This window comes from Heptranchias perlo, chromosome 15, assembly GCF_035084215.1.
Source record: "Heptranchias perlo isolate sHepPer1 chromosome 15, sHepPer1.hap1, whole genome shotgun sequence".
In the NCBI taxonomy this organism is placed as follows: Eukaryota; Metazoa; Chordata; class Chondrichthyes; order Hexanchiformes; family Hexanchidae; genus Heptranchias; species Heptranchias perlo.
The window spans coordinates 53,344,026-53,371,660 of NC_090339.1; the positions used below are offsets into that span (position 1 = coordinate 53,344,026).

Sequence of the window (27,635 nt, forward strand, 5' to 3'; positions counted from 1 at the left end):
CTGCACTGTTAGAGGTGCCATCCTTTGGATGAGACGTTAATAAAAGAGGCCTTGTCTGCCCTCTCAGGTGGACATTAAAGATCCCATGGCACTATTTCGAAGAGCAGGGGTCTTCTCCCCAGTGTCCTGGCCAATATTTATCCCTCAACCAACATCACTAAAAAACAGATTGTCTGGCATTTTCACATTGCTGTTTGTGGGATCTTGCAAATTGGCTGCCACATTTCCTACATTACAACAGTGACTACACTTCAAAAGTACTTCATTGGCTGTAAACCACGTTGGGACATCCTGAGGCTGTGAAAGGTGCTATACAAATGTAACTCTTTAAGGGTAGTGCAATTGGTTGTGGTGACCATGGAAAATATTAAGCAGGGTTCCTGCTCTCAATGGCTGTTCAGTGACTTCTGCTGGAACGAGCACGCGTACAGATGTTGGGAGACAAAAAATCAATTGGGGTTGAACAGCCAGATGTTTTGCATCTGGGCTCATTCATGATCATTTAGGGGAGATGCTTGAGGGTTGCTGGTGCCTGTGGAACTAATACCTGTTTTTGAAAAAAAAAACTTCAACTTCCCGTACTCCTATTCGGAGAACAACAGGAGACTTTGGGAGCTTTTCGATTTGACGTTTATGAATATATAACACAGGCAATTGCTGGCTCCAGGCATATTTTAGCTATGTACAGCTGTTTACAGCAATTAGGTCCAGTCCCCTTAGTCTCACAGCCTCTTTGTAAACCAGCTCATATAACCTTGCGCAAGAACAAGCTGGGTGGGAAAGAGAAGAGATCATAATCAGAGAGGAAAAATAGGTTAGCATTTGCTCACAATCAGCAGAATCAAGTTTCCTATCGAGTTCCGTTCTCAAGGATTTTACTGAGACCATGAGCAGGCTAGAGGGCACAAATTCCAAAATTAACCAGCTTCAGGCAACATTAGAAGATTCCCTTTCCTCCTACAATGGCAGATGTCTGGAGTAGACTCACAGCAAAACTAGTTTGATACGATGTTGATTAATTCCTTCAAAAATAGGCTAAAACATCTGGTTGGGGAATAGAATTGCAGTGGCATGAAATGTACAGCAGGTGGCAGCAATCACCAGTTTTCCACTGAGCTGCTTTCGGACGGTGTTTCACACTCCGAGAGTTGAGGTTTCTCCAGGTCGTGCAGGGAATTAAGTGTTTAAAAAAAAATCAAAATCAAATATTACTGGGAAATGCAAGTGCTCGGAACTCAGCTGCAGAGTTGCATGAAACGTTTTGCTCTCTAAGGGAATGTGTTCTTACTCAAGTCACCTTGCTGAATGGAAAGTTTCCCCTACCCTTCTAAATGCACTCATATATAGAGCCTAGGTCCTGGGCATTATTAATGAACCCTGGATGGCTCAGTGAACAAATGTACCTCTGGAGTGGTATTGAGACATGCAGACTAGAATGATAGGTTACTGGTTCAAATCCTGGTCTTCATTGAATTAGCTAAGTTCACCTGGGACAAAGTTTGAAGTGCTACAGTTGGTTTCAGTGTCCTCTGAGACCCTCTGCATCTCAACTACCCATTTGGGACTGTAAATGCCACTGCATCTATTGGATCACTTTGCAAGTTGTGTTTAAAAACTCCCTCTAGTTGTAAAGGAAGGTACAGCAACATTTAAATTGCTTTTTTTAAAAACAGCTCTGGACCACATTAAATTGATATTGCAGAAAAACACTTGGTTTTGAAATAGTACAGTTTATACTGTTTGCACACAGTGCATGTTTTAAACTTTGCATCAATGGAGGCTTCTGTTTTAACCATTCTGCACATGTAGAAAAGTCTCCAAACACTATTTTATTAGCATTTAATCATGAATACTTATGACATTGAACATATATCTCCAGGGCAGGAGTGTCCAAGTGTTATGTCTTTGTGGCTATTTACTCCATACTTTGGAGCCCATGGGCCATATATAAAGTTCACATGAATGGTCCTATTCATTTGCATATCTCTCAAGCTGCAGAGACCAACGGGTCTCTGTGTTGATATTTAACCAGTAAAGGAGCAGCACTGAGACAGACCTCGCCAAACCACCAGACCCATAAAGTTCACACAGGAGAAAAACGGCAGAGTAAGAAATAGGGATTCATCAGCCAGATAACCAGAGCTCATGAGCTTTGGCCCAGAAAGAAAGACTTGCATTTATATAGCACCTTTCACAACCTCAGGACGTCCCAAAGCACTTCACAGCCAATGAAGTACTTTTGAAGTGTAGTCGCTGTTGAAATGTAGGAAACGCAGCAGAAAAATTTGCGCACAGCAAGATCCCACAAACAGCAATGTTGTAATGACCAGATAATCTGTTTAAGTGACATTGGTTGAGGGATAAATATTGGCCAGGGCACTAGGGAGAACTCCCCTGCTCTTCTTCAAGATAGTGCCATGGGATCTTTTACATCCACCTGAGGGGGCAGATAGGGCCTCGGTTTAACGTCTCATCCGAAAGACAGCACGGCACCTCCGAGAGTCAGCCTGGATTACGTGCAAACCCCATTCTGGGGGCTGACAAAACAATGAAGTCGAGAAGTGAACTACTGTACCCAACACATACGAGGTGGCTTTTGTACAGTATCATAGAAGGATACCTATGACGAGGAGCGATGAGATACCAGCTCAGCGTCCCCTCGGTCGCTGGTAGGATCTCCTGTTTGGATGCTGGAAGTTAGACAATTATCCTTTAAACGAACAGAATCAGTGGGGGGGGGGAACAAAAAAAAAAATCACAGTCCCACTTCTGTTTGTCAGTCGCTACAAACCTGACGCAAGCCCTACTGCGTTAAAGCTGGTATTTGGTAGATTGAAGTGTGGAGGAAGATGGGGCACTGACTACTCCCCTGCCAGGAGAAAGCTCTGGTGTGGAATGCCTGGTTGAGACAGCCAATAACCTTGCCTGCGCCTGCCTGTCTGCGTCGGGTATTTTATTTAACCCACATCCTCACACGTACACAGATTTAAATTTAGCTTCAAAATCATGTCCTTTTATATACAGTACGTTGGCACCTTTAGAGTCAGCTTTTGATAATTTTAAAACAATGATTTTTTTTGTTTTATACTGTGCTTTTTAATTTTTATTTTTATCATTAAAAGCCAAGGGGGAAATTAAAGCCCAAAAAGATGAGAATATAAATCAGAGAAAAGCTGTTGGAGCCATGGGGCAATTGAAAATGTAAAAACTCTGAGACTGATAGATTTTTTTGTTAGGTAAGGGTATTAAGGGTTATGGAACCAAGATGGAGTTAAGATACAGATCAGCCATGATCTGATTGAATGGCGAACAGGCTTGAGGGGCTGAATGGCCTCCTGTCCCTAAAAATCAGTTTTTATTTTGAACGTCGCTAAGCCTCAAGAAGACAAGAGACCAACAAGGCACAGTTAAGCTAATTGACAGCCAACGATTTACAAAGTTCACCGGCACCCGAATTTATGGTCCCCAACGGCTGTTCTGGCAAACGTTTTGCATGCCCGCACAGAACTGACCTGTGCCCTCAAGCCTCTAAACGCCACTCTTCAGGCAGCCAGCGGGAGGCCAAGAACAAGAACAGTGCAAACTTAGTCACCGTCTGGATTTCCTCTCCCCCCTCCTTTCTTTTCTAGATTCACTTCCGCCTCCCCCCTAGACAGCCTACCTGGGACTAGGAACTCATCGTGTAGGGAATATCAAAGAACCCACATCCCATCATTTTCCAGTGCATGTCAGAATACTGTCTTACACAAGCACTGGGAAAAGGCCAGCCCGCATCTGTGTCGTGCAATAACTTTCCCTCTCACAAAAATAGGAATAAATGAAAACAGACACAGATCAACTTTTCCATTCGGTCAGCCACACTTCAGTTAATCAAGTTAATGTTGGCAAGAGAGGAGCTTATTAAGAAGCCTGTGAGCAATACGACCAAGTGAATGTACTTCAACTCGCTCCCCTTCCAGAATTTGGCGCTAGAAGTTCCGATCCCAGAATTCGTACACGTCACCACATAACATGCATGACGACATCACTACATAACATGCATGACGACATCACTAGCATGACACTCTTGCACCTTGGGATCCACTAGAAAAAATTCCTCTTTTTGCAGATCAGAATCAGGCAGAAATCAGTTTTTAAAACCGATCCACCAACCAGGGAGAAACTTGGGAATTCATTGATAGGGGGAACAAAAAAAAAAATTGGTAAACACCTAACATTTATAAAGTGTCTTTAACGTAGTAAAACGCCCCCAGGCACTTGTAATGGTCTCCAACTGCATATACCTGTTGCTGCAGGTGGCCTTTTTTTAAAAAAAACTTGGTATTTCCACATTACATGTAGCATGTTAACACAAACTAAATTGTGTGCTAAGTGCTCGGACCCTTATTGTTTCGAATCTACTTAAAATGAGCTGGATGCCGAAACAAACTGCAACCTTGTCAAATTTTTAAAACACTGAAAAGTAAAAGAAAAACAAACTTGCATTTCTATAGCGCCTTTCACAACCTCAGGCCATCCCAACGCGCTTTACAGCCAATGAAGTACTTTTGGAAGTGTAGTCACTGTTGTAATGTAGGAAATTCGGCAGCCAATTTGCACACAGCAAGATCCCACAAACAGCAATGTGATAATGATCAGATAATCTGTTGTTAGTGATACTGGTTGAGGGATAAATATTGGCCGGGACACCAGGGAGAACTCCCCATACGTTTAGTACGTTGCTAAAGATTTGCAGAAGAATTTAGATTGCCAATTAGGCAAACAAATGGCAAATTAAATTTATTTAACGTGCACTTTGGGCAAGTAAAAAAAAAAGGATTAGAATTAGCATAGAATCAACAAGAAAGGGACTTGGGAATAAATTGTAGACTTCTCTTGTTCAATGTCTAGGCAATGTAGCGAAGCAATCCAACTGATAGAATGCTGGGACATGTAGCCCAAACACTAGACAGCAAGACACCACAGGTTATCCTTATCCCGTAAGGGAGCAGAGGAAACGGAGCATACCATCCCATGCTAGTTTATTACAGCTCCCTGCAGCTGGTTAGAAAGGGGCATTTGTGACAGATGCAAGCTACGTCCTGCACAGGTTATATCTTCTCACCTCCCATCCAACCTAGATGGTAGCAATAGTCAATATTGATTCTCAACTGGATGGCAAAGAATTTGGGACTTCCTCTGACATTTTCCCCCATTGTGAAAGGTTCTGCTTTTGATCTGAGGTACAAGTAGCTGCCTGGACTAAGTACATTTACCGCAGCCTTTACCCTCACGTGCCTCGACATCATGGTGGTATGATGGCCCATGTTACGTTCATTCAAGATTCAGTTGAAGGATTCTAAAAAGGGCTCCAAGAATTTCAAAATGCTTTACAATTTTAGCGTCAGAAATATCAGTAAGTTGAATATGGTGTTGCTATTTGATTGCTGATTTATCTCGCCCGGAACCGTATGGTGTGTCAGTATGGAGCGCACGTTGGGTACTCCATACTATTTCCAGTGTTTACGTCAGCAGTACAAGGGTAGATTGTTAACCATGAGGCACCCCAGATCCTAGTCAGCTCACATGCAAGGTCGGGTTTCCGTTTATTGCCTGTGTAAGCTGTCTTTTGCAGAGAGTGTGAATGAAGCCTGTTGAGAGAAAGCCTGAATTGTAACAGCACTGGAAGGATTTCGAGGACATTTGCCTGCCCTGTTGGCTGGGAAATAGTGCATTCCATGAAGAGTGGGAGCATGGAGACCCAAATCAATTGAAAAACTAAATAAACAGCGAATACGGCAAGATACTCACTGGTTCTTTGCCATCCATCGCCTCAATCCATAACCGTCTGTTGGCTTCTGAGAGAGCCTGGAGTGTAACAGAGCCTTGTCTGTGAAAGGAAGACTTGTTTAGAATTTACTGTAGAATAAGAAAAAGAAAAAAAAACGTACATTTATACAGAGCTTTAAACAACCTCAGGACGTCTCAAAGTGGTTTACAGCCAAAAAAAATATATTTTGAAGTGTAGTCACTGTTGTAATGTAGGAAATGCAGCAGCCAATTTGCACACAGCAAGATCCCACACAGAGCAATGTGATAATGACCAGATAATCTGTTTTTGATTTGATCTTGGTTGAGGGATAAATATTAGCCAGGAGAACTCGCCTGATCTTCGAAATAGTGGCACGGGATCTGCGGCGTCCACCCGAGGCGGGCAGACGGGACCTCGGTTTGACGTCTCATCTGAAGGACGGCACCTCCGACAGCTAAATGCTCCCTCAGTACTGCACTGGGAGTGTCAGCCTAGATTTTGTGCTCAGGTCTCTGGAGTTGGACTTAAACCCACTACCTTCAGAATCAGAGGCGAGAGTGCTACTGCTGAGAATTGGCTGAAAGGGTGTACTTTCTGGTTTTATAAGCAGCATTCCTTCTTAAACATTCTCCTGGACACTGAACTCGTTATTGCACTCTCGACTGGAGTTGTTACAGACAAAAAGACAGGAAGAGTTCAAAGTGGTTTAATTGGCATGCCCACCATTTTGGAGCAAGCTGGGGGAGGGGGAGGAATCTCATCACAGCTTCCCAACTCTCCTGTCAGTCACAGATTCAGGTTCAGGCTCTCAAGCTAGAGACGCTAATCCGAACTGGCATGACAGATGGAATGCCAGAATTTCCTCGCACACAAAGCAAGCCCCATGGAGCAACAAAACAACTACAGAGACCGAAGGGGCAGGAAGGAGTAGGGGGAATGGCATCACCTGCCAGATCTTAAACAGAGAGCGGAAGAGACACTGCCAGCAACTGTCAAGACATATGCCTCCCATCGACACTCTCCACACCACTCCCGCTCATTGACGTGCAATCAGGACAGATTAACGATTGTGACACTGTTATTACAGGCTTCCGTTGTCACTGCTCTTGACGGTGCTTTTTTATCATGGAGACAGCAGACTTTGAACATCATCAGCTGCTTAACACAACAGTCTTTGCCCCGGTCAGTAAAATTCCTTTACCTTTCAAAGATCTCGATGTCGAAGCAGAATCGCTTGTCAATGGAATCGCTTTTCCTCCTAATGCAGGACTTCAGTTTAAAGTCCTAGAGAAAATTACAGAAAGCAGATTGGATTGCAGTTTGCATTGTCCACAGCACTGCTCGAAACCCTTTCTTGAGAAGCACAATCCTCAGCGGGGCTTTGCCCAAGATGCACTAACAACAGTGCAGCAACAACTAAAGGCAAATGTCTTTAATGCAGTAAAACGCCCCAAGGTGCTTCACAGGAGCGTAATCGGACAAAAACTGACACTGAGCCAAGAAGGAAACATTAGGACTGGTGACCAAAAGCTTGCTCAAAGTGGTAGGTTTTGAGGAGGAGAGAAGGGTAGAGAGGCACAGAGCTTTAGGGAGTGAATTCCAGAGCACATGGCCTGGACAGCTGAAGGCATGGCCGCCAATTGCGGGGTGAAGGAAGTGGGGGTTGCACAAGATGCCAGAATTGGAGGAACGTAGACTTCTTGGAGGGCTGTCAGGCTGGAGGAGATTACAGGGATCGGGAACGGTGAGGCCATGGAGGGATCTGAACACAAAGGTTGAGTATTTTTTTAAAATAAATTGAAGTGTTGGTGGACGGGGAGCCAACGTAAGTCAGCAACGTGGGCAGTTACTCACACTTGGAGCTACTGGTTTCAAGTGTGCTGCTGAGGGCAGTTGGAGTGGAAGCCAAGCACTTTCCCACAGTAAGAGGGGAAATAAAAACATTGCAAGAACAAATCCTTTAAAACTGTGTTCCACAATCCAAAAATATCTCTTTCACTTGCTATAGTGACTCTATTAGTAACATCATCCTTTACCATTGGATCTCAGCTTTGACACTATCCTACAACTATGACTGGAAGCCCAGTGACACATGGGGCATCAGGTGAGCTGAGGGCCACAAGTCAAATGGAGGTGAGGCACAAGGCCATACTAGGAGTACCACTAACAGGTGACAAAATTTATAAGATCTGCCTCCCCTCCTCCCTCTGGCAGTTGGAGTCACTTTAAGCCTCAAATTATATTTGTAATTCAGTTACCTGCCTAAAGAACCCCTTGGAATTCTCAACAAAGTTTCCATCCTATCAGCCACTTCTCTTCAACTGATGTGAACCTTCTCCAAGCCTGTTGGGCCAAGTTTTGTCTGTGATCACAAGGTTTGCACTTTTAAAAAAAAAATTGAATTCCTCTGGCTTAAGCTCTGCACAAGTTATAGCTTCCTCATTTTCTCCACAAAACATGTTGTGAATCCGCAACAAACCATCTGTTCACAGCGAAAAACATTAACCCAGTAAAGGACTGTACAGAACCAGAAAAGACCATCTCAGTCCATCTGACCAGCCCCAGAGTTCAGAAACAATACACAGTTCACTGCATATCTCTCAATTGACTCTCACCAAATGCCTGTCAACCCCTTAAAAATGCTGATCGCATCAGTCTTGATTGAAATGGACTACCCAGGGAGACAAACAGTGACCAACCTTCCTGTGAAAGAGTTATATCTGATCTGCCCTTACACCTTCCAAGTTTCATCCCATGTCCCCTCTTTGTTGTTCTTGGCACCATGGTAAACAGTTTCCTAGGGTTCAGCTTGTCCATACCCTAAATGGTCTTGAATACCTCAACAAAATCCCTCTCAATCTTATCTTTTCTAGTTTTAGCAAACTCAGCTTCTTTAGTCTCTCTTTGTAACTCACTTTGATGCCAGGTATCAAGCAGATAACCCTCTGCTGCACATTTTCCAGGGCCAATATGTCCTTCCTGTAATAGGGTGACCAGAACTGCGCACAGATGAAGATGAATCAATGCCCTGTACAGACTTGGCATCACATCCCGTGATTTGTGTTCTACTCTTATGTACTAACGACAAAGATTCTATTTTGCCTTATTTATTGCTGGCACACATCGTTTCACTGATTTGACCACCAAATCCTTTGCCTGTGTTGTGTCCTGTAAACCAACAGTGCACAATTTATAGTTCCAATGTATATTCCTCTTCCCTAGTCGATATTAAATTTAATTTTACATTTCTCAGCCCAACTTCTAGGTTACAGGAGGAGTTTCAACTTTATCAACTGAAACGGAGGAACGAGGCATAGATTTCCACCCATAACCGCCGATCTGAACCTCACTCTGGCGATTAGTGTACACGAACCAAGAGAAAATGGAGCGAGAGAGTGAGAGAAAGAGAAACACAAAAACAAAAAAAGTGAGAGCATGTGCAAGCTGCTTGCAGGGGCCAGCATGAAAGAAGTACTGGTACAGGCATACAACACCTGTTCATCCACCTGTCCTCTCGGCTGTACATGGTCTGAGGAAGCCAAAAAAGGATAGAGGACAAAAAAATAAGAAACAATTGCACTAGACAGGCTCAGCTTGATGGCTTCAGCTCAGTACATGCCAATCGTGACTCAAAGTCAAAAATATTAATACCTGCATTAACGTAACATCTTACCTCATTGTTGAAATGCCCCAGAGCATTTTGCAGAATTAACTCCTTTTGGAGCATTGTGAATTATTACATATAATCAGAGATTAAAAGAAAACTGCAAATGTTACAAATCCAAAGTGAAATCAGTAGATGCTGAAAATGCCAAGCAGTCCAGTCAGCTTCTGAAAGGGGGTGGGGGGGAAGGATAAAGTTAAATGATTTGGGTGAGAACTTTTGAAAGTGAATGAAATGCTAGCCGTTCTTGAACTGAATCGCCGTGCTTTTTCAGCATTGTCCGTTATTTCCCGTCTCTGTTCCAGGCTGAATCACTCACACATTCATTATCCACTTTGTAACCCACAGTTCCGGGGCTCCAGGTCAATAGGATACTCACTTGCTTCATCCCAGGTCTTGGATCACAGGGGATCATGCTTAGAATTTTGGTATCTTTCACATATTTGCAGTAGTATTTCACCCAGGAGAATCCCAGAGCCCCTGTGGAGAGACAGAAAGAGATAAAAATCCCACAACAACTTCGAATTTACATAGCGCCTTTAATGTAGTAAAACATCCCAAGGCGCTTCACAGGAGCGTTATCAAACAAAATTTAATACCGAGCCACAAGTAAGTATTAGGACAGGTGACCAAAGCTTGATTGTGGAGATAGGTTTGAAGGAGCGTCTTAAAGGAGGAGAGAGGGTTAGAGATGTGGAGAGGTTTAGGGACGGAATTCAAGAGCTTGGGGCCTAGGCAGCTGAAGGCACAGCGATTAAAATCGGGGATGCGCATGAGGCCGGAATTGGAGGAGCGCAGAGATCTTGCAGGAGGTTAGGGAGGGATTTGAAAACAAGGATGAGAATTTTAAAAACGAGGCGTTAACGGACCAAGAGCCGATGTAGGTCAGCGAACACAGGGGTGGGGGGTGAACGGGACTTGGTGCGAGTTAGGAGACGGGCAGCAGAGTTTTGGATGAGCTCAAGTTTATGGAGGGTGGAAGATGGGAGGCCGGCCAGGAGAGTATTGAAAGAGTCAAGTCTAGAGGTAACAAAGATATGGATGAGGGTTTCAGCAGCAGATGAGCTGAGCCAGGGGTGGAAATAGGTGGTCTTGATGATGGAACTCATCTCAGGGTCATAAGAACATAAGAAATAGGAGCAGGAGTAGGCCGTCCCGGCTCCTCGAGCCTACTCCGCCATTCATTAAGATCATGGCTGATCTTCTACCTCAACGCCATTTTCCTGCACTATCTCCATATCCAAATAGGATGTCAAGGTTGCCTCAGACAGTGGCCAGGGAGGGGGATGGAGTTGGCTAGGGAATGGAGTTTGTGGCGGGGACCAGAGACAATGGCTTCGGTCTTCCCAATATTTAGTTGGAGGAAATTTTTGCTCATCCTGTAATGGATGTCGGACAAGCAGTGTGATAAGTCAGACAGTGGAGGGGTCGAGGGAGGTGGTGATGAGGTAGAGCTGCATGTCGTCAGTGTACATGTGGGACCTGACATGTTGTCGGATGATGTTGCCAAGAGGCAGCATGTAGATGAGAAATAGGAGGGGGCCAAGGATAGATCCTTGGGGGACTTCAGAGGTAATGGCGTGGGAGTGGGAAGAGAAGCCATTGCAGGTGATTCTCTGGACGACTGAAGAGAGGCGTTGGAGGAGGATGGTGTGGTCAACCACATCAAAGGCTTCAGACAGGTCGAGAAGGATGAGGAGGGATAGTTTACCACAGTCACATCGGTTGTCATTTGTGATTTGGATATGGGCCGTTTCAGTACTGTGGCAGGGGCGGAAACCTGATTGGGAGAGGTTCAAACAGGGAGTTGCGGGAGAGATGGGCACGGATCTATCCTTGGCCCCCTCCTATTTCCCAACACGTTCAAGGACTTTGAGAGGAAAGGGAGGTTGGCGATGGAATTTGCAAGGACAGAGGGGTCAAGGGTTTTTTTTTTTTTTGAGGAGGGGGTAATGATGGCAGATTTGAAGGGGAGGGGGACAGTACCTGAGGAGAGGGAACCATTTACAATATCAGCTAACATGGGGGACAGGAAGGGAAGTTGGGTGGTCAGCAGTTTGGTGGAATAGGGTCGAGGGAGCAAGAGGTAGGTCTCATGGACAAGATGAGCTCAGGAGAGGGCTTAAGGGGAGATAGGAGAGAAACTAATGAAAGATATGAGTTCAGGGCTAGAGCAGGGGGGAGCCTTAGGGGAAGGGAGGGAAGCAGCAGAGGCAGCTGAACAGATGGTCTCAATCTTAGTGACAAAGAATTCCATACGCTCCTCGCGCTTGTGGAGAAAGTGGAAGGTGGAGAAGGCACGGGAGAGGGATTTAAGACGACGGATTATAGTGGAGAGAAGCCGGGAGCTTTCTTTGCATCCTAGGATGATCATGGAATAGTGAGCCATTTTGGCAGAGGGGAGCAGGATCCGGTAGTGCTTTATATGGTCCAGCCAGATTTGGCGATGAATGGCTAAACCAGTTATCCACCATAAACGTTCATGTCTGCACCCCTTGGACTTAAGGGAGCGGAGATGAGGGCCATACCAGGGGGAGTGACCAGGATGAGAGAGAGTAATGGTTTTAATGGGGACAAGGGCATCAAAGGTGGAGGTGAGGGTGTGATTGAGCAGATCAGTAGCTGCAGAAATGTCATAGTGAACGAAGGGCCAAAGGCTAGACAGTTGGGAATTTGAAAGTGCCATTGTAAGTGACTTGGGGGAAGAGCTTATTCTCCGAGCTGACACAGAAGGAAGTGAGGCGTGCGTGGAGGGGAATACAAGGAAGTGATCAGAGATGGCCTTATCTGTGATTGACACGATGAGAGTAGAGAGGCTGCGTGAGATGGCAAGGACGAGGGGTGGCCATGAGTTTATATGGATGGAGAGATTCAGGGAGGTAGAAGGGCAGTGAACAGAGGGGAGAGAGCATGATGAGTTGAGATGGAGGTTGAAATCACCGAGGATGAGAAGTCACTCGGTGCAGAGGCCGAGGGTGGAAAGCAGTGAAGATACCCGAGAAACCTGGCGTGATACTTGGGCGAGCAGTAGAGAACGAGGATTTTAAAAGGAGAGGTGAGAGGGCTGGAACAAGGAGAGATGCTCAAAAAGGAGAAGGTGCTAGAGAAGTAGGGGGATAAACCAAGCTGTGATTTGGTGATAAGGGCCATACCGCCACTGCGGCTGTCTGGATGGGGCAAGTAGCCGGATACCTGTCTCGTCACCCCTGTACCATGTGCCGTTTCCTAGTCAACAAGGCCTAGAGAACAGGCCACTCTTAGGTTTCCACCAATGCTGCTCTTGTACTGCTGTTTAGAGGGCCATGAGCCATGTTGGCTGAACTGCCCTTTTCCTCTCCTCTTTCCCCCCCCACATCCCAATGAGAAAGAATCTGCTCCACTCCTACCCCAGAGGGCCTTGCTAAGAGCAGGAACTCTCCCTCAGAGCCTTACATTTTGAATGAAACACTTAATGGATGATGTTCTGCGAGATTAAATCCTCACAAAATTCCTGCTGTCACCACAGTGCTAGCAGCAAATAATTAGGTCACTTGATGGGGTTAAATAAAGCCAGAATGACCATGGATGTGGAAAGTTGTATTGGAGCCTGGCTATACATCTCTGCTATACGTCCAATGGGCAAATTGGATATCCGGCCAATGTAAAATATAAATAAAGGTGAAGCTACAGCTGGAATCTGTAGCAGGAGCTGGAGTGGAGTAATAAGCAAATAGCTGTAACACTGATGTCAAGACACTAGATGTCACCAACACATGTAGTAAAGACCATGTCCATTGCATTAGGCTAAATATATATTTCACTAAAACCTGTTAAAAGACAGATCATAAGCTCCACACTATTGTTCACTCCTCAGATCCTGGAAATTGGACAGGGAGATTCTGAACAGTTAATTTCAGGAAACCAGGCCCAGCAGTGACCTAAATGGTACAATACAGAAAAACAAGAGAAACAAATCTGCAGTCTCAGTGGGACACTGTGGTCCTTACGTTTCTCCTGAGAGTAGAGGTAGCCTTCGATGATCGGCTGTCCCAGCAGCTTGCAGGTTTGTGGAGCCTCTTTCATTCTTTTCATGAGCTCCTCCATCTCCTCTCGAGTGCTCATGAAGTGATTCCTCGTCTGTGAAAACAACCAACACCATTTCAGAATCTACTACCTCCTGTATATCCCGACATTCATAGCATCATTGTAGATACAGCTCAGGAGGCCATTCGGCCCATTGTGCCTGTGTCAGCTCTTTGAAAGAGCTACAGAATTAGGCCCATTCCCCTTCTCTTTCCCCCATAGCCCTGTAATTTTTTTCCCCTTCAGATATTTATCCAATTCCCTTTTCAAAAGTTAATATTGAATCTGCTTCCACCATCCTTTCAGACAGCGCATTCCCAATCTTTACAACTCACTGCATAAAAAATGTTTCCTCATGTTGCCTCATCTTTTGCCGATCACCTAAAATCTGTGTCCTCTGGTTATTGACCCTTCTGCCACTGGAACAGTTTCTCCTTATTTACTCTATCAAAACCATTCATGATCTTGAACACCGCTATCAAATCCCTTAAACTTCTCTGTTCTAAGGGGAACAACCCCAGCTTCTCCACATAACTGAAGTCCCTCATCCCTGGCACCATTCTAGTAAATCTCTTCTGCACCCTCTCTAAGGCCTTGACATCCTTCCTAAAATGCGGTGCCCAGAATTGAACACAATACTCCAGCTGAGGCCTAACCAGCGTTTTCAAAGGATCATAGAATGGTTCATAGAATCATAGAATCATAGGAAATTCGTGGTCAGGAGGAGGCCATTCTGCCCATCGTGTCCACGCCGGCCAAAAATGAGCCAACTAGCCTAATCCCACTTTCCAACACTTGGGCCATACCTTGTAGGTCACTGCACTTCAGGAGCACATCCAAGTACTTTTTAAATGAGTTGAGGGTTTCTGCGTCTACCACCCTTTCTGGCAGTGAGTTCCAGAGCCCCACCACCCTCTGGGTGAAAAAAATTTCCTCAGCTCCCCTCTAATCCTTCTACCAATCACTTTTAATCTATGCCCCCTGGTCATTGACCCCTCTGCGAAGGGAAATAGGTCCTTCCTATCCACTATCTAGGCCCCTCATAATTTTGTACACCTCAATTAAATCACCCCCTCAGCCTCCGCCGTTCCAAAGAAAACAACCCCAGCCTATCCAATCTTTTCTCACAGCTAAAATTCTCCAGCCCTGGCAACATCCTCGTAAATCTCCTTTGTACCCTCTTTAGTGCAATTACATCCTTCCTGTAATCTGGTGACCAGAACTGTACGCAGTACTCAAGATGTGGCCTAAATGTTTCATACAGTTCCAGCATAACATCCCTGCTCTTATATTCTATGCCTCAGCTAATAAAGGAAAGTATCCCATATGCCTAAACCACCTTATCTACCTGTCCTGCTACCTTCAAGGATCTGTGGACATGCACTCCAAGGTCCCTCGCTTCCTCTACACCTCTCAGTATCCTCCCATTTATTGTGTACTTCCTTGCCTTCCCCAAATGCATTACCTCACACATCTCCGAACTGAATTCCATTTGCCATTTTTCTACCCACCTGACCAGTCCATTGATATCTTCCTGCAGTCTACAGCTTTCCTACTCACTATCAACCACACGGCCAATTTTTATATCATCTGAAAACTTCTTAATCGTGCCCCCTACATTTAAATCCAAATCATTAATATATATCGCAAAAAGCAAGGGACCGAGTACTGAGCCCTGCGGAACCCCACTGGAAACAGCCTTCCAGTCACAAAAACACACGCCGACCATTACCCTTTGCTTCCTGCCACTGAGCCAATTTTGGATCCAACTTGCCACATTACCTTGGATCCCATGGGCTTGTATGGTTTTTCACCAGTCTGCCATGTGGGACCTTGTCAAAAGCCTTACTAAAATCTATGTAGACTACATCAAATGCACTACCCTCATCAACCCTCCTTGTTACCTCCTCAAAAAAATTCAGTCAAGTTAATCAGACATGACCCTCCCTTAACAAATCCATGCTGACTGTCCTTGATTACTCTGTGCCTTTTTCAGTGACAGTTTATCCTGTCCCTCAGAATTGATTCCAATAATTTGCCCACCACCGAGGTTAGGCTGACTGACTTGTAATTACTCTGTCTACCCCTCACTCCCTTTTTAAACAATGTTACAACGTTAGCAGTCCTCCAATCCTCCGGCACCACGCCTGTATCCAGTGAAGATTGGAAAATGATGGTCAGAGCCTCCGTTATTTCCTCCCTTGCTTCTTTTAACAGCCTGGGATACATTTCATCCTGCCCTGGTGTTTTATCTACTTTCAAAATGCTGATCCCTTTAATACTGTGTTACAACACAGAAGGAAGCCATTCGGCCCATCAAGCCCGTGCCAGATCAAGTGAGTGAATTCAGCGATCTCACCCATTCAACCAGTTTTGACGAGTTTTTTTTTTGCTAGTCATTATAACAGGAAATGACAAAACCAACTAGTTGCCTGATTTACTGAAAATCTCCTGGTTTTATAAAGGTTTAGCATAGCTTTCTCAACATCGTTGGTCACTGCTGCATGTCATGGGTGTTTTTGAATAGGCCGAGTTCCTGAAATAACCAGGAAATGTCGACTTCAAAAGGCCCAAGTATTACACCCACCGTATTGACCAACAAGTAAGGCTATGCTGCAGGGCATGATACAGTGTCACAGATTTTGTGAAGTGGTCCTCAATCAATTTCACACGGCCGTGTTTGCATCATCCGTATAAAACCACTATTTCAAAAAAAGGGTTCATCAGACATTTTCCAGTGGTGAATCATCTGTTCAAAAAGGGCAACATTTAATAAATTTACTCAACTTTTTTTTTTACAAACAGGTGCACTATTGATTATTGACTGGATTCAATTCAATCAGCAACAACTTACATTTACATAGTGTCTTTTTCATAATTAAACACCCCACGGTGCTTCACCGAGGATGCAGAAAAATAAAAATATACAAAGGAACGGGCACCATGCCATTTTTGGTCAAAAAGATGGGATTCAGGTCTTTAAAAAGGTGGAGAGGTTTAGGGAGGGAGTTAGAGTGTAAAGCATTGGAGAGAGAGAGTCTGGAGACAAAAGCTTGGGGAAGGGTTTCAGTGGTATTGGGGCCGAGGTAATCAGAGGCAAGTGACAGTGAATTCAACGATCACACCCAGTCAACCAGTTTTGACGGGTTTTGTTTTTGCTAGTCATTCTAACAGGAAATGACAGAAAATCAACTAGTTTGGGACTCTCCTGATAATTAATTGAAAAAATCCTAACAATTAACATCTGCCAAAATGGATTAATATAGTGCCTTGTTTTCAATTGAATTGATAGCTGCAAAACAGAAAATATCTAAATTGCAAAATTAAACAAATATTTAAAATCAGTTGATTTTCAGAATCAATTGAATTCTGTAATCTCAGTGAATAAACCTCTTTGCCATTTTGTGACCTTATTCCCAGAATACAATCACTGCACTTTTTAAAATTTTTGAGTCCAAAAATTATTGATACAAATGAGTCATTCACTACACCTTTGTGCAGTTAACACAATCCTCTGCTATTTAGCAGTCAATAAACCGGTTCTTCTGGTGAAATTCAGCACAATGATACGGGTAGAGGTTTAATACATAGGAAAGACTCGAGAATGATTAGGCGGCACAGAAATTATGCACGTCCACAGAATGTCCGGGGTAAAATCAACAGTTCTGTTGATCCCAGTTCACAAACATTGTTCCTTGGACGCTGGGTCAATAGATTTTTGGCCGTCATTAGAACATTTTTTTAACCCCACATTACACGCGCCTATTTACGTTCAGTCACAGTCATACATCTCAACGAAACTCACATGTTGCAAGCTTAGCTGAAGCTGCTGTTTATAGGGCAAGAAATCCTGAGTCAGTTCAAAGGTCAAATGATGGAACGTGAGTAGACCATGTAGGAAAGCCAACACCTGGGGAAGAGAGGCAAAAAAAGACAATCGGCATTCAAGATTCTGATTGGTTTGGCGAAGTAATTTTGCTGAAATGTTGTCCTACTTTCATTACCAATGAAGGAACATTCTGTCCTTTGTTATTAGGTCAGGTGGATATTTTTCCATCTTCCATGGCCATCTACCACTATCCTCAAAAATCATCAATTCAATCACAAAGGTAAATTGGAGTTTTATGTTTGCTCAAATGAGGATGCCAGGGACTGGAAAATGTTTCTTCTCTACATCCAATTGTCAGCACTACTGGAATAAAAACAGAAAATGCTGGAAAAGCTCAGCAAGGTCAGACAGACAACAACTCTGTTCCTTTCTCCACAGATAACGTTTCAGGTCAAAGACCTTTCGTCAGAACTGGAAGGTGTTCCCTTTAACATCTTACAGTTCTGACAGGTCTTCGACCTGAAACGTTAACTCTGTTCCTTTCTCCGCAGATGTTGTCTGTCTGACCTTGCTGAGCTTTTCCAGCATTTTCTGTTTTTATTTCAGATTTCCAGCATCTGCTATAGTTTGTTTTTGAGTCAGCACTACTGGATCGGTTACAGAATGTATTAGACATAGAATGAAATTCCCTCTACTTTGGGCTCAGCAATGTGCCTTAATCCCCAGTGTGACGATATCATTTCCCACAACAGGCAGCCTGAGGCCTCAGTGAGATCACCATTATCAGTCTAGTGCTGAATGATGGACCGTTCTGTACTATGCATTCATCCCCACCAGGGAGTGGGTACGTGAGACTCCTTAGCATACACTGAAAAGTTCCACACCATCAGCTTGGACTGAATTCAAATCCAGATGTGAAAGGTCAGTGTTCTTTTACTCCTGCAAAAGAGTTCAGCATCTATTCCTCCCGATCCAGAAAGGTGAATGGCTATGTAATACCAGGATCTGAGAAATAAATAACAACTTGCCTCTATATAGAGCTGGACAATGGAGGAGAGGCATTGAAGGTGTGGTCAACCATGTCAAAAGCTACAGAGAGGTGCCAAGGACAAGGAGAGATAATATCCATTTTCACAGTCACACAGGATGCCATCTGTGATTTTGGTTGGGGCTTTTCAGATTCAAATGGAGTAGTGGGAAAGATTTGGAAGGCAACAACACATTCAAGGACTTTAGAGGAAAGGGAACTCTGAGCAAGGGCAATAGTTTGCAAGGCCAGAGGGGTTAAGGGTGGGTTTTCCTTTTCGAGGGGGTGACTGCGGTGGTTTCGAGAGGTTGGGGGGGAACCAGTTACTGAGGAAAGGGAACCATTTACAATGTCAGCGAGCATGGGGGTCAGTAAGGATAGTTGGATGGTCAGCAGTTTGGTGGGAATGCAGTCAAGAAGCAGGAGGTGACTCTCATGAACAAGATGAGTTCAGAGGGGACAGGAGCATATGGGAGAAGCTCGAGAGAGAGACGGGGGTTCAGGGCTAGGGCTCTCCAGGATGATCCTGGAGTAGTGGATGCAATGGAAGACACAAACAGAACACCAGATACTTTCACTGAGGTAATACAGTTCCTTTTGTTAAAAAATGATCTGTATACATTAACTCTACTTAACAGTCACAAGAAAAGCACTTGTAAGAACCCTACAATGGAGATAGAATGTGTCGGGAGTTTCTGTTCCTTCAGTACAATCACAAACTACAAACCCACTCAGTTCAACTAGACAGCAGGTGAGCCGAGAAAGTGGTCTCAGCCTAATCACTATTCAGGGAGTTCTGCAGGAACATTCACATGTATGAGGCTTTGCTGTGGTAACCACCACTGTCAAGTAGCTTGTTGATATCCAGTGTCCAGGCTAACACTTGAAGAGTGACCATTTGGACAGGACACCCAAGAGCTGCCACTGCCTGTGGAAATTTATCCCAGCATAAATCAGCACCGTCACGAGAGGAGGGGGGGGGGTAAGAGAATTTTTATTTTTTTTTAAATCATAGCTTTAATACCCGGGATGTAACTTACTGGCTCCACCACATCAAACTTCTTTCTCTCATGAACCTCTTGAATTTTGTACACGTACTCCAAAGATGCCTCGTAGAAGTTCTGCCTCTCTTTATCAACCTGCATGTCGGCCTGGATTTTAAAAAAAGCGCCCATCAGATTTACTAATTATACTCAGAAAACACAAAGAGCTGGCAGTAACTCCATCACTGGCGGTAAGAGTGAGAACAATAAATAATAATTTCAGACTGAGTGAGCGTTTGTAAATATATTGCAATTAAAGCATTTTGGTAAAACGATAAAAAGAGAGGATGAGCACACACTCAGTATATCTGGGCATTAGCACACATTTTCCCCTTTCCTGCTGAGATTTTTTTTCCATATCATGTTTGCTCAAACAGTAGGAGGAAAGGTGAGGGGGGGGGGCGGAAACGAAGGTGAATAACCCCACTCCCAAGTCACTCCAATATCTTTTTACTAGAAAAATCACAAGACCATTACCTCATTGAGCAGGGATTCCTTCTTCTTTGAGGAGAGACTGAGATGTCTGTCAAGCGCGGAGTAGAACTTTTCACTTTCTTTTTCAAATTTTTTCTTTCTGTCCTATAATACAAAAAAACAGGTCAGTCAGTCACTGGGATTCCATCCTAGGCCCTGTCTGTAGCCTGCATCCAGTTCAAGGGTCTTCTCTGACAACATTACTCCTCCCCCTACCTTTTTTGGGCAACATACCCTCCCCCTGAAAGGACTATCAGACAACCTACATCAAAGGCAGTCTGAAGACTTGCATTTATATAGCGCCTTTCACAACCTCAGGACATCACAAATCGCTTTACAGCCAATTAAGTACTTTTAGCGTAGTCACTGTTGTAATGTAGGAAATGCAGCAGCCAATTTGCCTACCGCAAGGTCCCACAAACAGCAATGCGATGACGACCAGATAATCTGTTTTACTGACGTTAGTTGAGGGATAAATATTGGCCAGGACACTAGGAAGAATTCCCCTACTCTTCTTCAAAATAGTACCGTGGGATCTTTTACGTCGACCCAAGAGGGAAGACCAGGCCTCGGCTTAATGTCCCGCCCGAAAAACGGCACCTCTGACGGTACAGCACTCCATCAGTACTGCACTGGAGTGTCAGCCTAGATTACGTGCTCACATCACTGAAGTGGGAGTTGAACCCACAACCTTCTCATTCAGAGGTGAGAGCACTTCCAACTGAGCCACGGTTGATATGAAGGCTGACTAGGCTTCAGGAGGCAGGTGTTGATACAGGAAGGCCACTGGCCTGATAACACCCGACAGCAATGTGGCTGAGGTCAGGAATCCAGCCCATGATGTTCCATCTTGTGAATCTGTATTCTAGCACTCACTCCAGGCACCAACCTGCCAAGAAGTAAGGGGAGACCTCAGTCAACAAATTACAGGGTTGCTTTTTTAAAAAAAAAATGGTTCCTCAATAAGCAAGTTAATTGAAGACAGATTCCAAACTTGAGACCTGTTCAACATCACAAGGAGAAAGCTGGAGAGAAGGGAGAGAGAAAAAAAAAGTCAAGGCGGTAACAATTTATCTTTGATCGTTGGAGCTAGCGACCAGCTAGAATTTAGATATTTACAGATCATCAACTTTTACAGTGGGAATGGAGGGAAATGAAGAATTTAAATACAAAACAGACTTACTATACAACTGGATGCCAGGGTTGGAGTGCAACATTTTAGAGTGCCAATTCACTACATAACAAAATAGTGGGATTATGGGATCACACCTATCATCCACCACATCACCAAAATCTCTCTCTGTCATATCACAATGGGGAGCTGGGGAACAGAAGAGATAATACACACATGTGCCCATGATGGCTCAGTATGTATGTGCATCATAGGGTCATATAGGCCAGAAGGGTACCTAGCTCAATGCTCAATTTGTGCTATTAGCTGTTCTCAGTGTACTACAATAGTCCACAGTAGCCCTGGGCTAGGGAGGGCCCCACACAAAAAAGCCACAGTTCCCATTCTTGATAATTATGTAATAGCTCTGATAAGTGCTGTTTGTTGAATAGCGGGTGAGGATAATGTAACAGAATCATAGAATGATGAGGCCATTCGGCCCATCATGCCTGTGCTGGAATTTTCAAAGAGCTATCCAATTAGTCCCACTCCCCTGCTTTTTCCCCCCAAAGCCCTGCAAAATTTTGCCCCTTCAAGTATTTCTCCAATTCCCTTCTGAAAGTTATTACTGAATCTGCTTCCACCGCCCTTTCAGGCCGTGCATTCCAGGTCATAACTCGCTGCTTAACTTTAATGCTCTCCGCTGTTGAACACCGTGGTAACACTCAATGTTTCGGCTTACACATAAAGCATGGCCATGGCCTAGTTACTGGAGCCCTGGCAATGTTTATGTACCCAGATATTAGTCGTCACCACCTGCAGGAGAGCAAAGGGGAGAAAACTGTGGGAAGAATAAACATAGCAAAAAGGAGACATGTGACTTATTTGCCAAAAATTAGAGTAGTGTTTAAAGCAAATGCAGTTCTCACTGTTCAGTAACATGAGGCTACTCTGCTCCCCAGTGTCTGACTGTGAACCACAGCTGCAGTCTTGGAATTAATCTGCTGCAGTGTAGCACCACATTAGAAAGACAGTGCATAGAACAAAGGGAAGACAGATTGTCTGAATTAATTATACGGCACTCAGTACATCAGGAGCCACCATACGATGGTGATCAGTAAAGTTACCATCAGTAAAACAGACACCAGGTAGTTCACTGAACTAGATCTTTTGATTGTAACACAATTTTAGATATCAGACTTCAATATATCATATAAAGAAAAAAGAGAGTCACCAAACAGCACATATCAGAGCTATTGCATAATTATCAAGAATGGGAACTGTGGCTTTTTTGTGTGGGGGCCTTGCCTAGCCTAGGGCTACTGCGGACTATTACAGTACACTGGTTTCTTCTGACCTGGAGCCAGATATTTACAAGCACTGCAAACCACCTTCACCAACAGCAATTGACCTCCAACTGATCTCCAGATCTCCTATTTACAGTAATTTGGCTTTATGCCTTGAAAAGGACAGGTCTGTTTAAACACAGCTGCACCCTAGACAATACTACATTGTCCATTTCATATACAACATATCTTATAAGGACGGGAATATCATACGACTGGACTGCATTGTTTACATTATATTTACAGCCTTGGTGCTTGCCAGCAGAACCGAGGAACAAACAGGTTGCTGCTTCCTTCAGTTTATGAATCGCAAACATTCACCAACATAAAACAACGCAAAGTTCAGCAAATAATAGCAGCAGTAAAGAGACAGAAGTACAAAAGTAGTTCCCCCTCAGTGAGGGAATCTCAGACCACAAGAACAAGCTGTTTCACCTTGTCCAGAACAGTAGAACCAGAGGACATGGTCTGTGCTTAAAGGGGGGGTAAATTCAAAACTAATATTTGCTGAAACATTGGGCCAGAAATCTCTCCCGAAATAACAGAGGAGCTCAACAGCGCTCTCCACTTTTAGTGGTGAATCGAAGGAGCAAGTTCCCGTGTTTGTACATGCGCAGTGAAACGCGGAAATCGTGAACATGCTCCTGGTGGCTCGCCGGCGACATGACAGCTTCTAATTAAAGGGCCATCGCACGCTGCAATCAGAGACATCATTGAAAAAGTGCAAAGTTGCTTATCTGCCCAGCTACAAAGTAACTAATTACACCACCAAACAGGTACGCTTAAAAATACCAGATCTAAACTAAGTTTTAAAACTGCGGTTAGTCTTAATGACTGCCAAACAACTAAAAATTAACTTTTAAAAAAATGTGGAGTCTCATATTACTCCTTATTTTAAACAAATGTACGGAGTCGTACAACACCAGGTTATAGTCCAACAGCTTTATTTGAAATCACAATCTTTCGGAGCTTTGCTCCTTCATCAGGTGAGTCACTCACCTAACGAAGGAGCAAAGCTCCGAAAGCTTGTGATTTCAAATAAAGCTGTTGGACTATAGCCTGGTGTTGTACGACTCCGTACATTTGTCCACCCCAGTCCATCACCGGCATCTCCACATTATTATTTTAAATAGTTTTTGATCATTAAAAAACAATTTTTTAAAAATTATTTTTTTTTAAAACTTATTTTTCTCCAATTTTTAATTCAATTATTTCTTTGGCTATTTATTAAACATTTTTTTTAAAATTTACAATGACACCCAGAATACTGACTTTAAATGAATGAAGTCTGCTTGCCTGCTTGAGCAATGCCGCCTGAATCTGTGAGCGGGACTTCTCTTCCTGACAGATTTTGTGGGCGTCTCTTCTCCTCCTCACAGATGTTTCCAGCCGTGCGGCAACTCACGCTGCACAGAGGCAGGGCCGAGCGCACATTTTGTTTAAAGTTCAAATTCAAGCAATTGGACGCCACAAAAACCCGTAGTAAGTATTTTTGTTAATTTAATTCGCAGGAGTTGCGGTGAGCATTGCCTTGCCGCTCTGTGCGATTTCTGGTCCAATATTTGAGTGAATGAGTGGTTTTGGTGGAGTAAATAGGGAGAAACTGTTTCTACTGGCAGGGGGTCGGTAAGCAGAGGACACAGATTTAAGGAAATTGGCAAAAGAACTAGAGGGGAGATGAGGAGAATTTTTTTTTTAAGGCAGCAAGTTATGGTCTGGAATGCACTGCTTGAAAGGGCGGTGGAAGCAGGTTCAATAGTAACTTTCAAAAGGAAATTAGATAAATACTTCAAAAAGAAAATCGTTGCAAGTGGATGGGGGAAGAGCAGGGGAGTGGGACTAATTGGATAGCTCTTTCAAAGAGCTGGCACATGCTGCATAGGCCAAATGGCCTCCTTCTGTGCTGTATGAATTACAGAACAGGCTCCCTAGGGAGATGATGGGAGTAGATATTATTGATTCATTCAAATGCAAATTATATAGATTTAATTCAGAAAATATTTTGGCATACAGTATACGAGTAATTTGAGACATGATGTTTTTTTATTCATTCATGGTGAGCCACCTTCTTGAACCGCTGCAGTTCGTGTGGTGAAGGTTTTCCCACAGTGCTGTTAGGAAGGGAGTTCAAGGATTTTGACCCAACGACGATGAAGGAACGGCGATATATTTCCAAGTGGGGATGGTGTGTGACTTGGAGGGGAACGTGCAGGTGGTGTTGTTCCCACGTGCCTGCTGCCCTTGTTCTTCTAGGTGGTAGAGGTCTCAGGTTTGGGAGGTGCTGTCAAAGAAGCCTTGGCAGTGCATCCTGTGGATGGCACACACTGCAGCCACTGCGTACCGGTGGTGAAGGGAGTGAATGTTCAGGGTGGTGGATGGGGTGCCAATCAAGCGGGCTGCTTTGTCCTGGATGGTGTCGAGCTTCTTGAGTGTTGTTGGAGCTGCACTCATCCAGGCAAGTGGAGAGTATTCCATCACACTCCTGACTTGTGCCTTGTAGATGGTGGAAAGGCTTTGGGGAGTCAGGAGGTGAGTCACTCACCACAGAATACCCAGCCTCTGACCTGCTCTTGTAGCCACAGTATTTATACAGCTGGTCCAGTTAAGTGTCTGGTCAATGGTGACCCCCAGGATGTTGATGGTGTGGGATTCGGCGATGGTAATGCCGTTGAATGTCAAGGGGAGGTGATTGGCCTCCAACAACCACTACCATCTTCCTATGTGCTAGGTATGACTCCAGCCACTGGAGAGTTTTCCCCAATTCCCATTGACTTCAATTTTATGAGGGCTCCTTGGTGCCACACTCGGTCAAATGCTGCCTTGATGTCAAGGGCAGTCACTCTCTCCTCACCTCTGGAATTCAGCTCTTTTGTCAATGTTTGGACCAAGGCTGTAATGAGATCTGGAGCCGAGTGGCCCTGGCGGAATCCAAACTGAGCTTCGGTAAGCAGGTTATTGGTGAGTAAGTGCCACATGATGGAAGGTATCGTCGTCACCGTCCATCACTTTGCTGATGATTGAGAGTAGACTGATGGGGCAGTAATTGGCCAGATTGGATTTGTCCTGCTTTTTGTGGCATGTGTAGCATGCTTGGGAGGAACAGGTGACTTTGGACTTATGGTTCCCAAAGCTCTCCATCACTGAGTTTCTCCTCATGCCATTTCTGGGTCTGTTGTAGCCTAATTGATAAGAGATTGATTGCCATGATTAGCCAACATACCCGGATGGTAGAAGGCAAACCAGATGGACCTTGGTCTTTTTTTAAAATCTAGCAATTCGTATGTTCTTTAAAAGTAGTGGAATGGAAACTTACAAAGGAAATGGAGAATACAATTGTAACCTATATCCTAGCTAAAAATGTGCTTCCCGCCACCCCCCCCAACAAATGGCCTAGTAGATAACCAGTACTCAATATAGCATTAACTCACACAGACCAGAAGATCCCATGTTGAATTCCCCAGCCAATGTGGTTAACAGACCTTAGCATCTACAATTGGCCTCAGAGTTACTGGGCTGGGGAGGAATCTTTCTGGGGCTTTTGCTCCTGATCATTATCCCGTTATCCTTGCTGGAAAGTAAATCCATGCTCTCATCAGATGGCGATAGGATTTGGCTCATTCAGCTGTGTGTCAAATAGCCTGGTGACACAAACTGTATGGATTCACGCGTCAAAATTGGCCAGATTTGATCTGATTAGGTCCAAGAGAGTAGCTGAGACCCCTAGAACCACAAGAGCATCTTCAAGGAAGGGTGGACAATTAAGGGGAGTGGGTACTTATGACTTATTAACGGAGCAACTGCCCAAAGCACTCATCTGTAACAGCCATTTGATATGTTTTATCATATGCCCTCCTAGATGGTGTGAGAGGTGCTCCACAGCAATTCAGTCGGGAGCAGAGTCTGCTGTCCCCACTCAGCTTTTTGGCAGAAAAGGCTGAACATATGACAAAAGTTACCAGTCAGGACTCCTGATGATAGAGTCTCAAGAGAAGAATTATTACCACAAACAGTTCAACAGCTGAGTCGTGTCACAATTATTCGTATAATGAAAGCAAGCTGCAGCATGGAGAGGGGGTTTCCTATTTCATATCCACACTGTTGGAGCTGTGGTTGGTTGAATTATTGGCATGCAGCCACACACTCCTCTTATGGCAACTTCATTAGCAAACTTAGGAAAGCCAAAGTGAAGCTCTAGGATTTAATGGGGGAAGGAGAGGGGGGTGAGGCACCAAATCATTGCAAAAGACCGCATGGACAGCACTGCCAGGATTAAAATCAACAGTCAGCACGGAGTGCTAGAGAATTGGAACACATTGTTTAATTGTTTAGGTGGTCTCCCCAGTCTACGACAGGATGGAGTTTTGCCAGTGTGCTTAATGGGATAAGTGTTCACTCCAACTCCAGTGAAAATAGCACTCGTGAGAATCTAAATCATCTGTACCATCAGTTTCAACCAGTCTGAAAGATTGATTGTAATGCAATGAGGCATCCCAGAATGTCATGAACTGTAATTACCATGTACAATGTGTAACTATTGTTTGAATCATATTTGAACTGTACTTTATGTATCTTGTAAATTGTATAATCTGTACTGTCTACATTTGAAATGTGATATGGAAACTACTGTATGTATCGTTACAAATTTTATGAATAAAGTATACTTTTGAAATAAAAAAAATTCATAAAATTTCTTCCCCACCCACTCAAAAATATAATTCCCACAGAGAGCACGGTCATTTGTTCATCCCTCCAATCGCCCACAGTGCCTTGGGTTTTCACCCATATCTGTGCTATCTCTTCACAGTTAAAAAGGGGGGTGGGTAACTCGTACAACAACCCAGTCTTCAATAGAACAGTACCTTGTATTTGAATTAATTGACAAATTAACATATTAACCAATGTGCGCTTTCAATTAGCTTGAACACTGACTAAAGAACAAAGAATGATATGGCTCCAAATCTCCCCTCTTTTTGCTTCATTGCTGTATTTGGTCAATTGCAACAGAATCAACTTTGAGAAGGTTAACCTCCTAATCAGCAGTCTGGCTCCATTTCTTGTCTCTTTTATGGAAGGACAGTCAGAGTCTTTTGGGGTGGGGGGGGTGGGGAAGGGTAGCAGATCCTCAAAATTAGATTCTGTTGCAACAAAGGACCACACACAACACTGAAGTGGGAGGAAGGGAAACTCTGCGCATAATGTCACCACCTTCAACAGTCATTCCCAGACAGCGTCCTGCACCACAGTATCAGATTCAGCACAGCATTGCGAAAGGTCACCAGTCTGCAGTG

At 44.1% G+C, this 27,635-nt stretch overlaps 1 protein-coding gene across 3 annotated transcripts in view; it reads right to left on the reverse strand.

The window, feature by feature from the left end:
• Positions 1-27,635, reverse strand: part of ophn1 (oligophrenin 1) — a 211,963-nt gene that overhangs the window by 94,924 nt on the left and 89,404 nt on the right. For all 3 annotated transcript variants that reach the window (XM_067997231.1, XM_067997232.1, XM_067997229.1), the window contains exons 5-11: positions 19,894-19,995; positions 19,414-19,524; positions 17,323-17,427; positions 13,442-13,571; positions 9,835-9,935; positions 6,993-7,075; positions 5,791-5,869 (exon numbers count right to left, since the gene is read on the reverse strand). In XM_067997231.1, the coding sequence (XP_067853332.1) occupies positions 5,791-5,869; positions 6,993-7,075; positions 9,835-9,935; positions 13,442-13,571; positions 17,323-17,427; positions 19,414-19,524; positions 19,894-19,995 (711 nt within the window). The remainder of the gene's footprint in view (positions 1-5,790; positions 5,870-6,992; positions 7,076-9,834; positions 9,936-13,441; positions 13,572-17,322; positions 17,428-19,413; positions 19,525-19,893; positions 19,996-27,635) is intronic.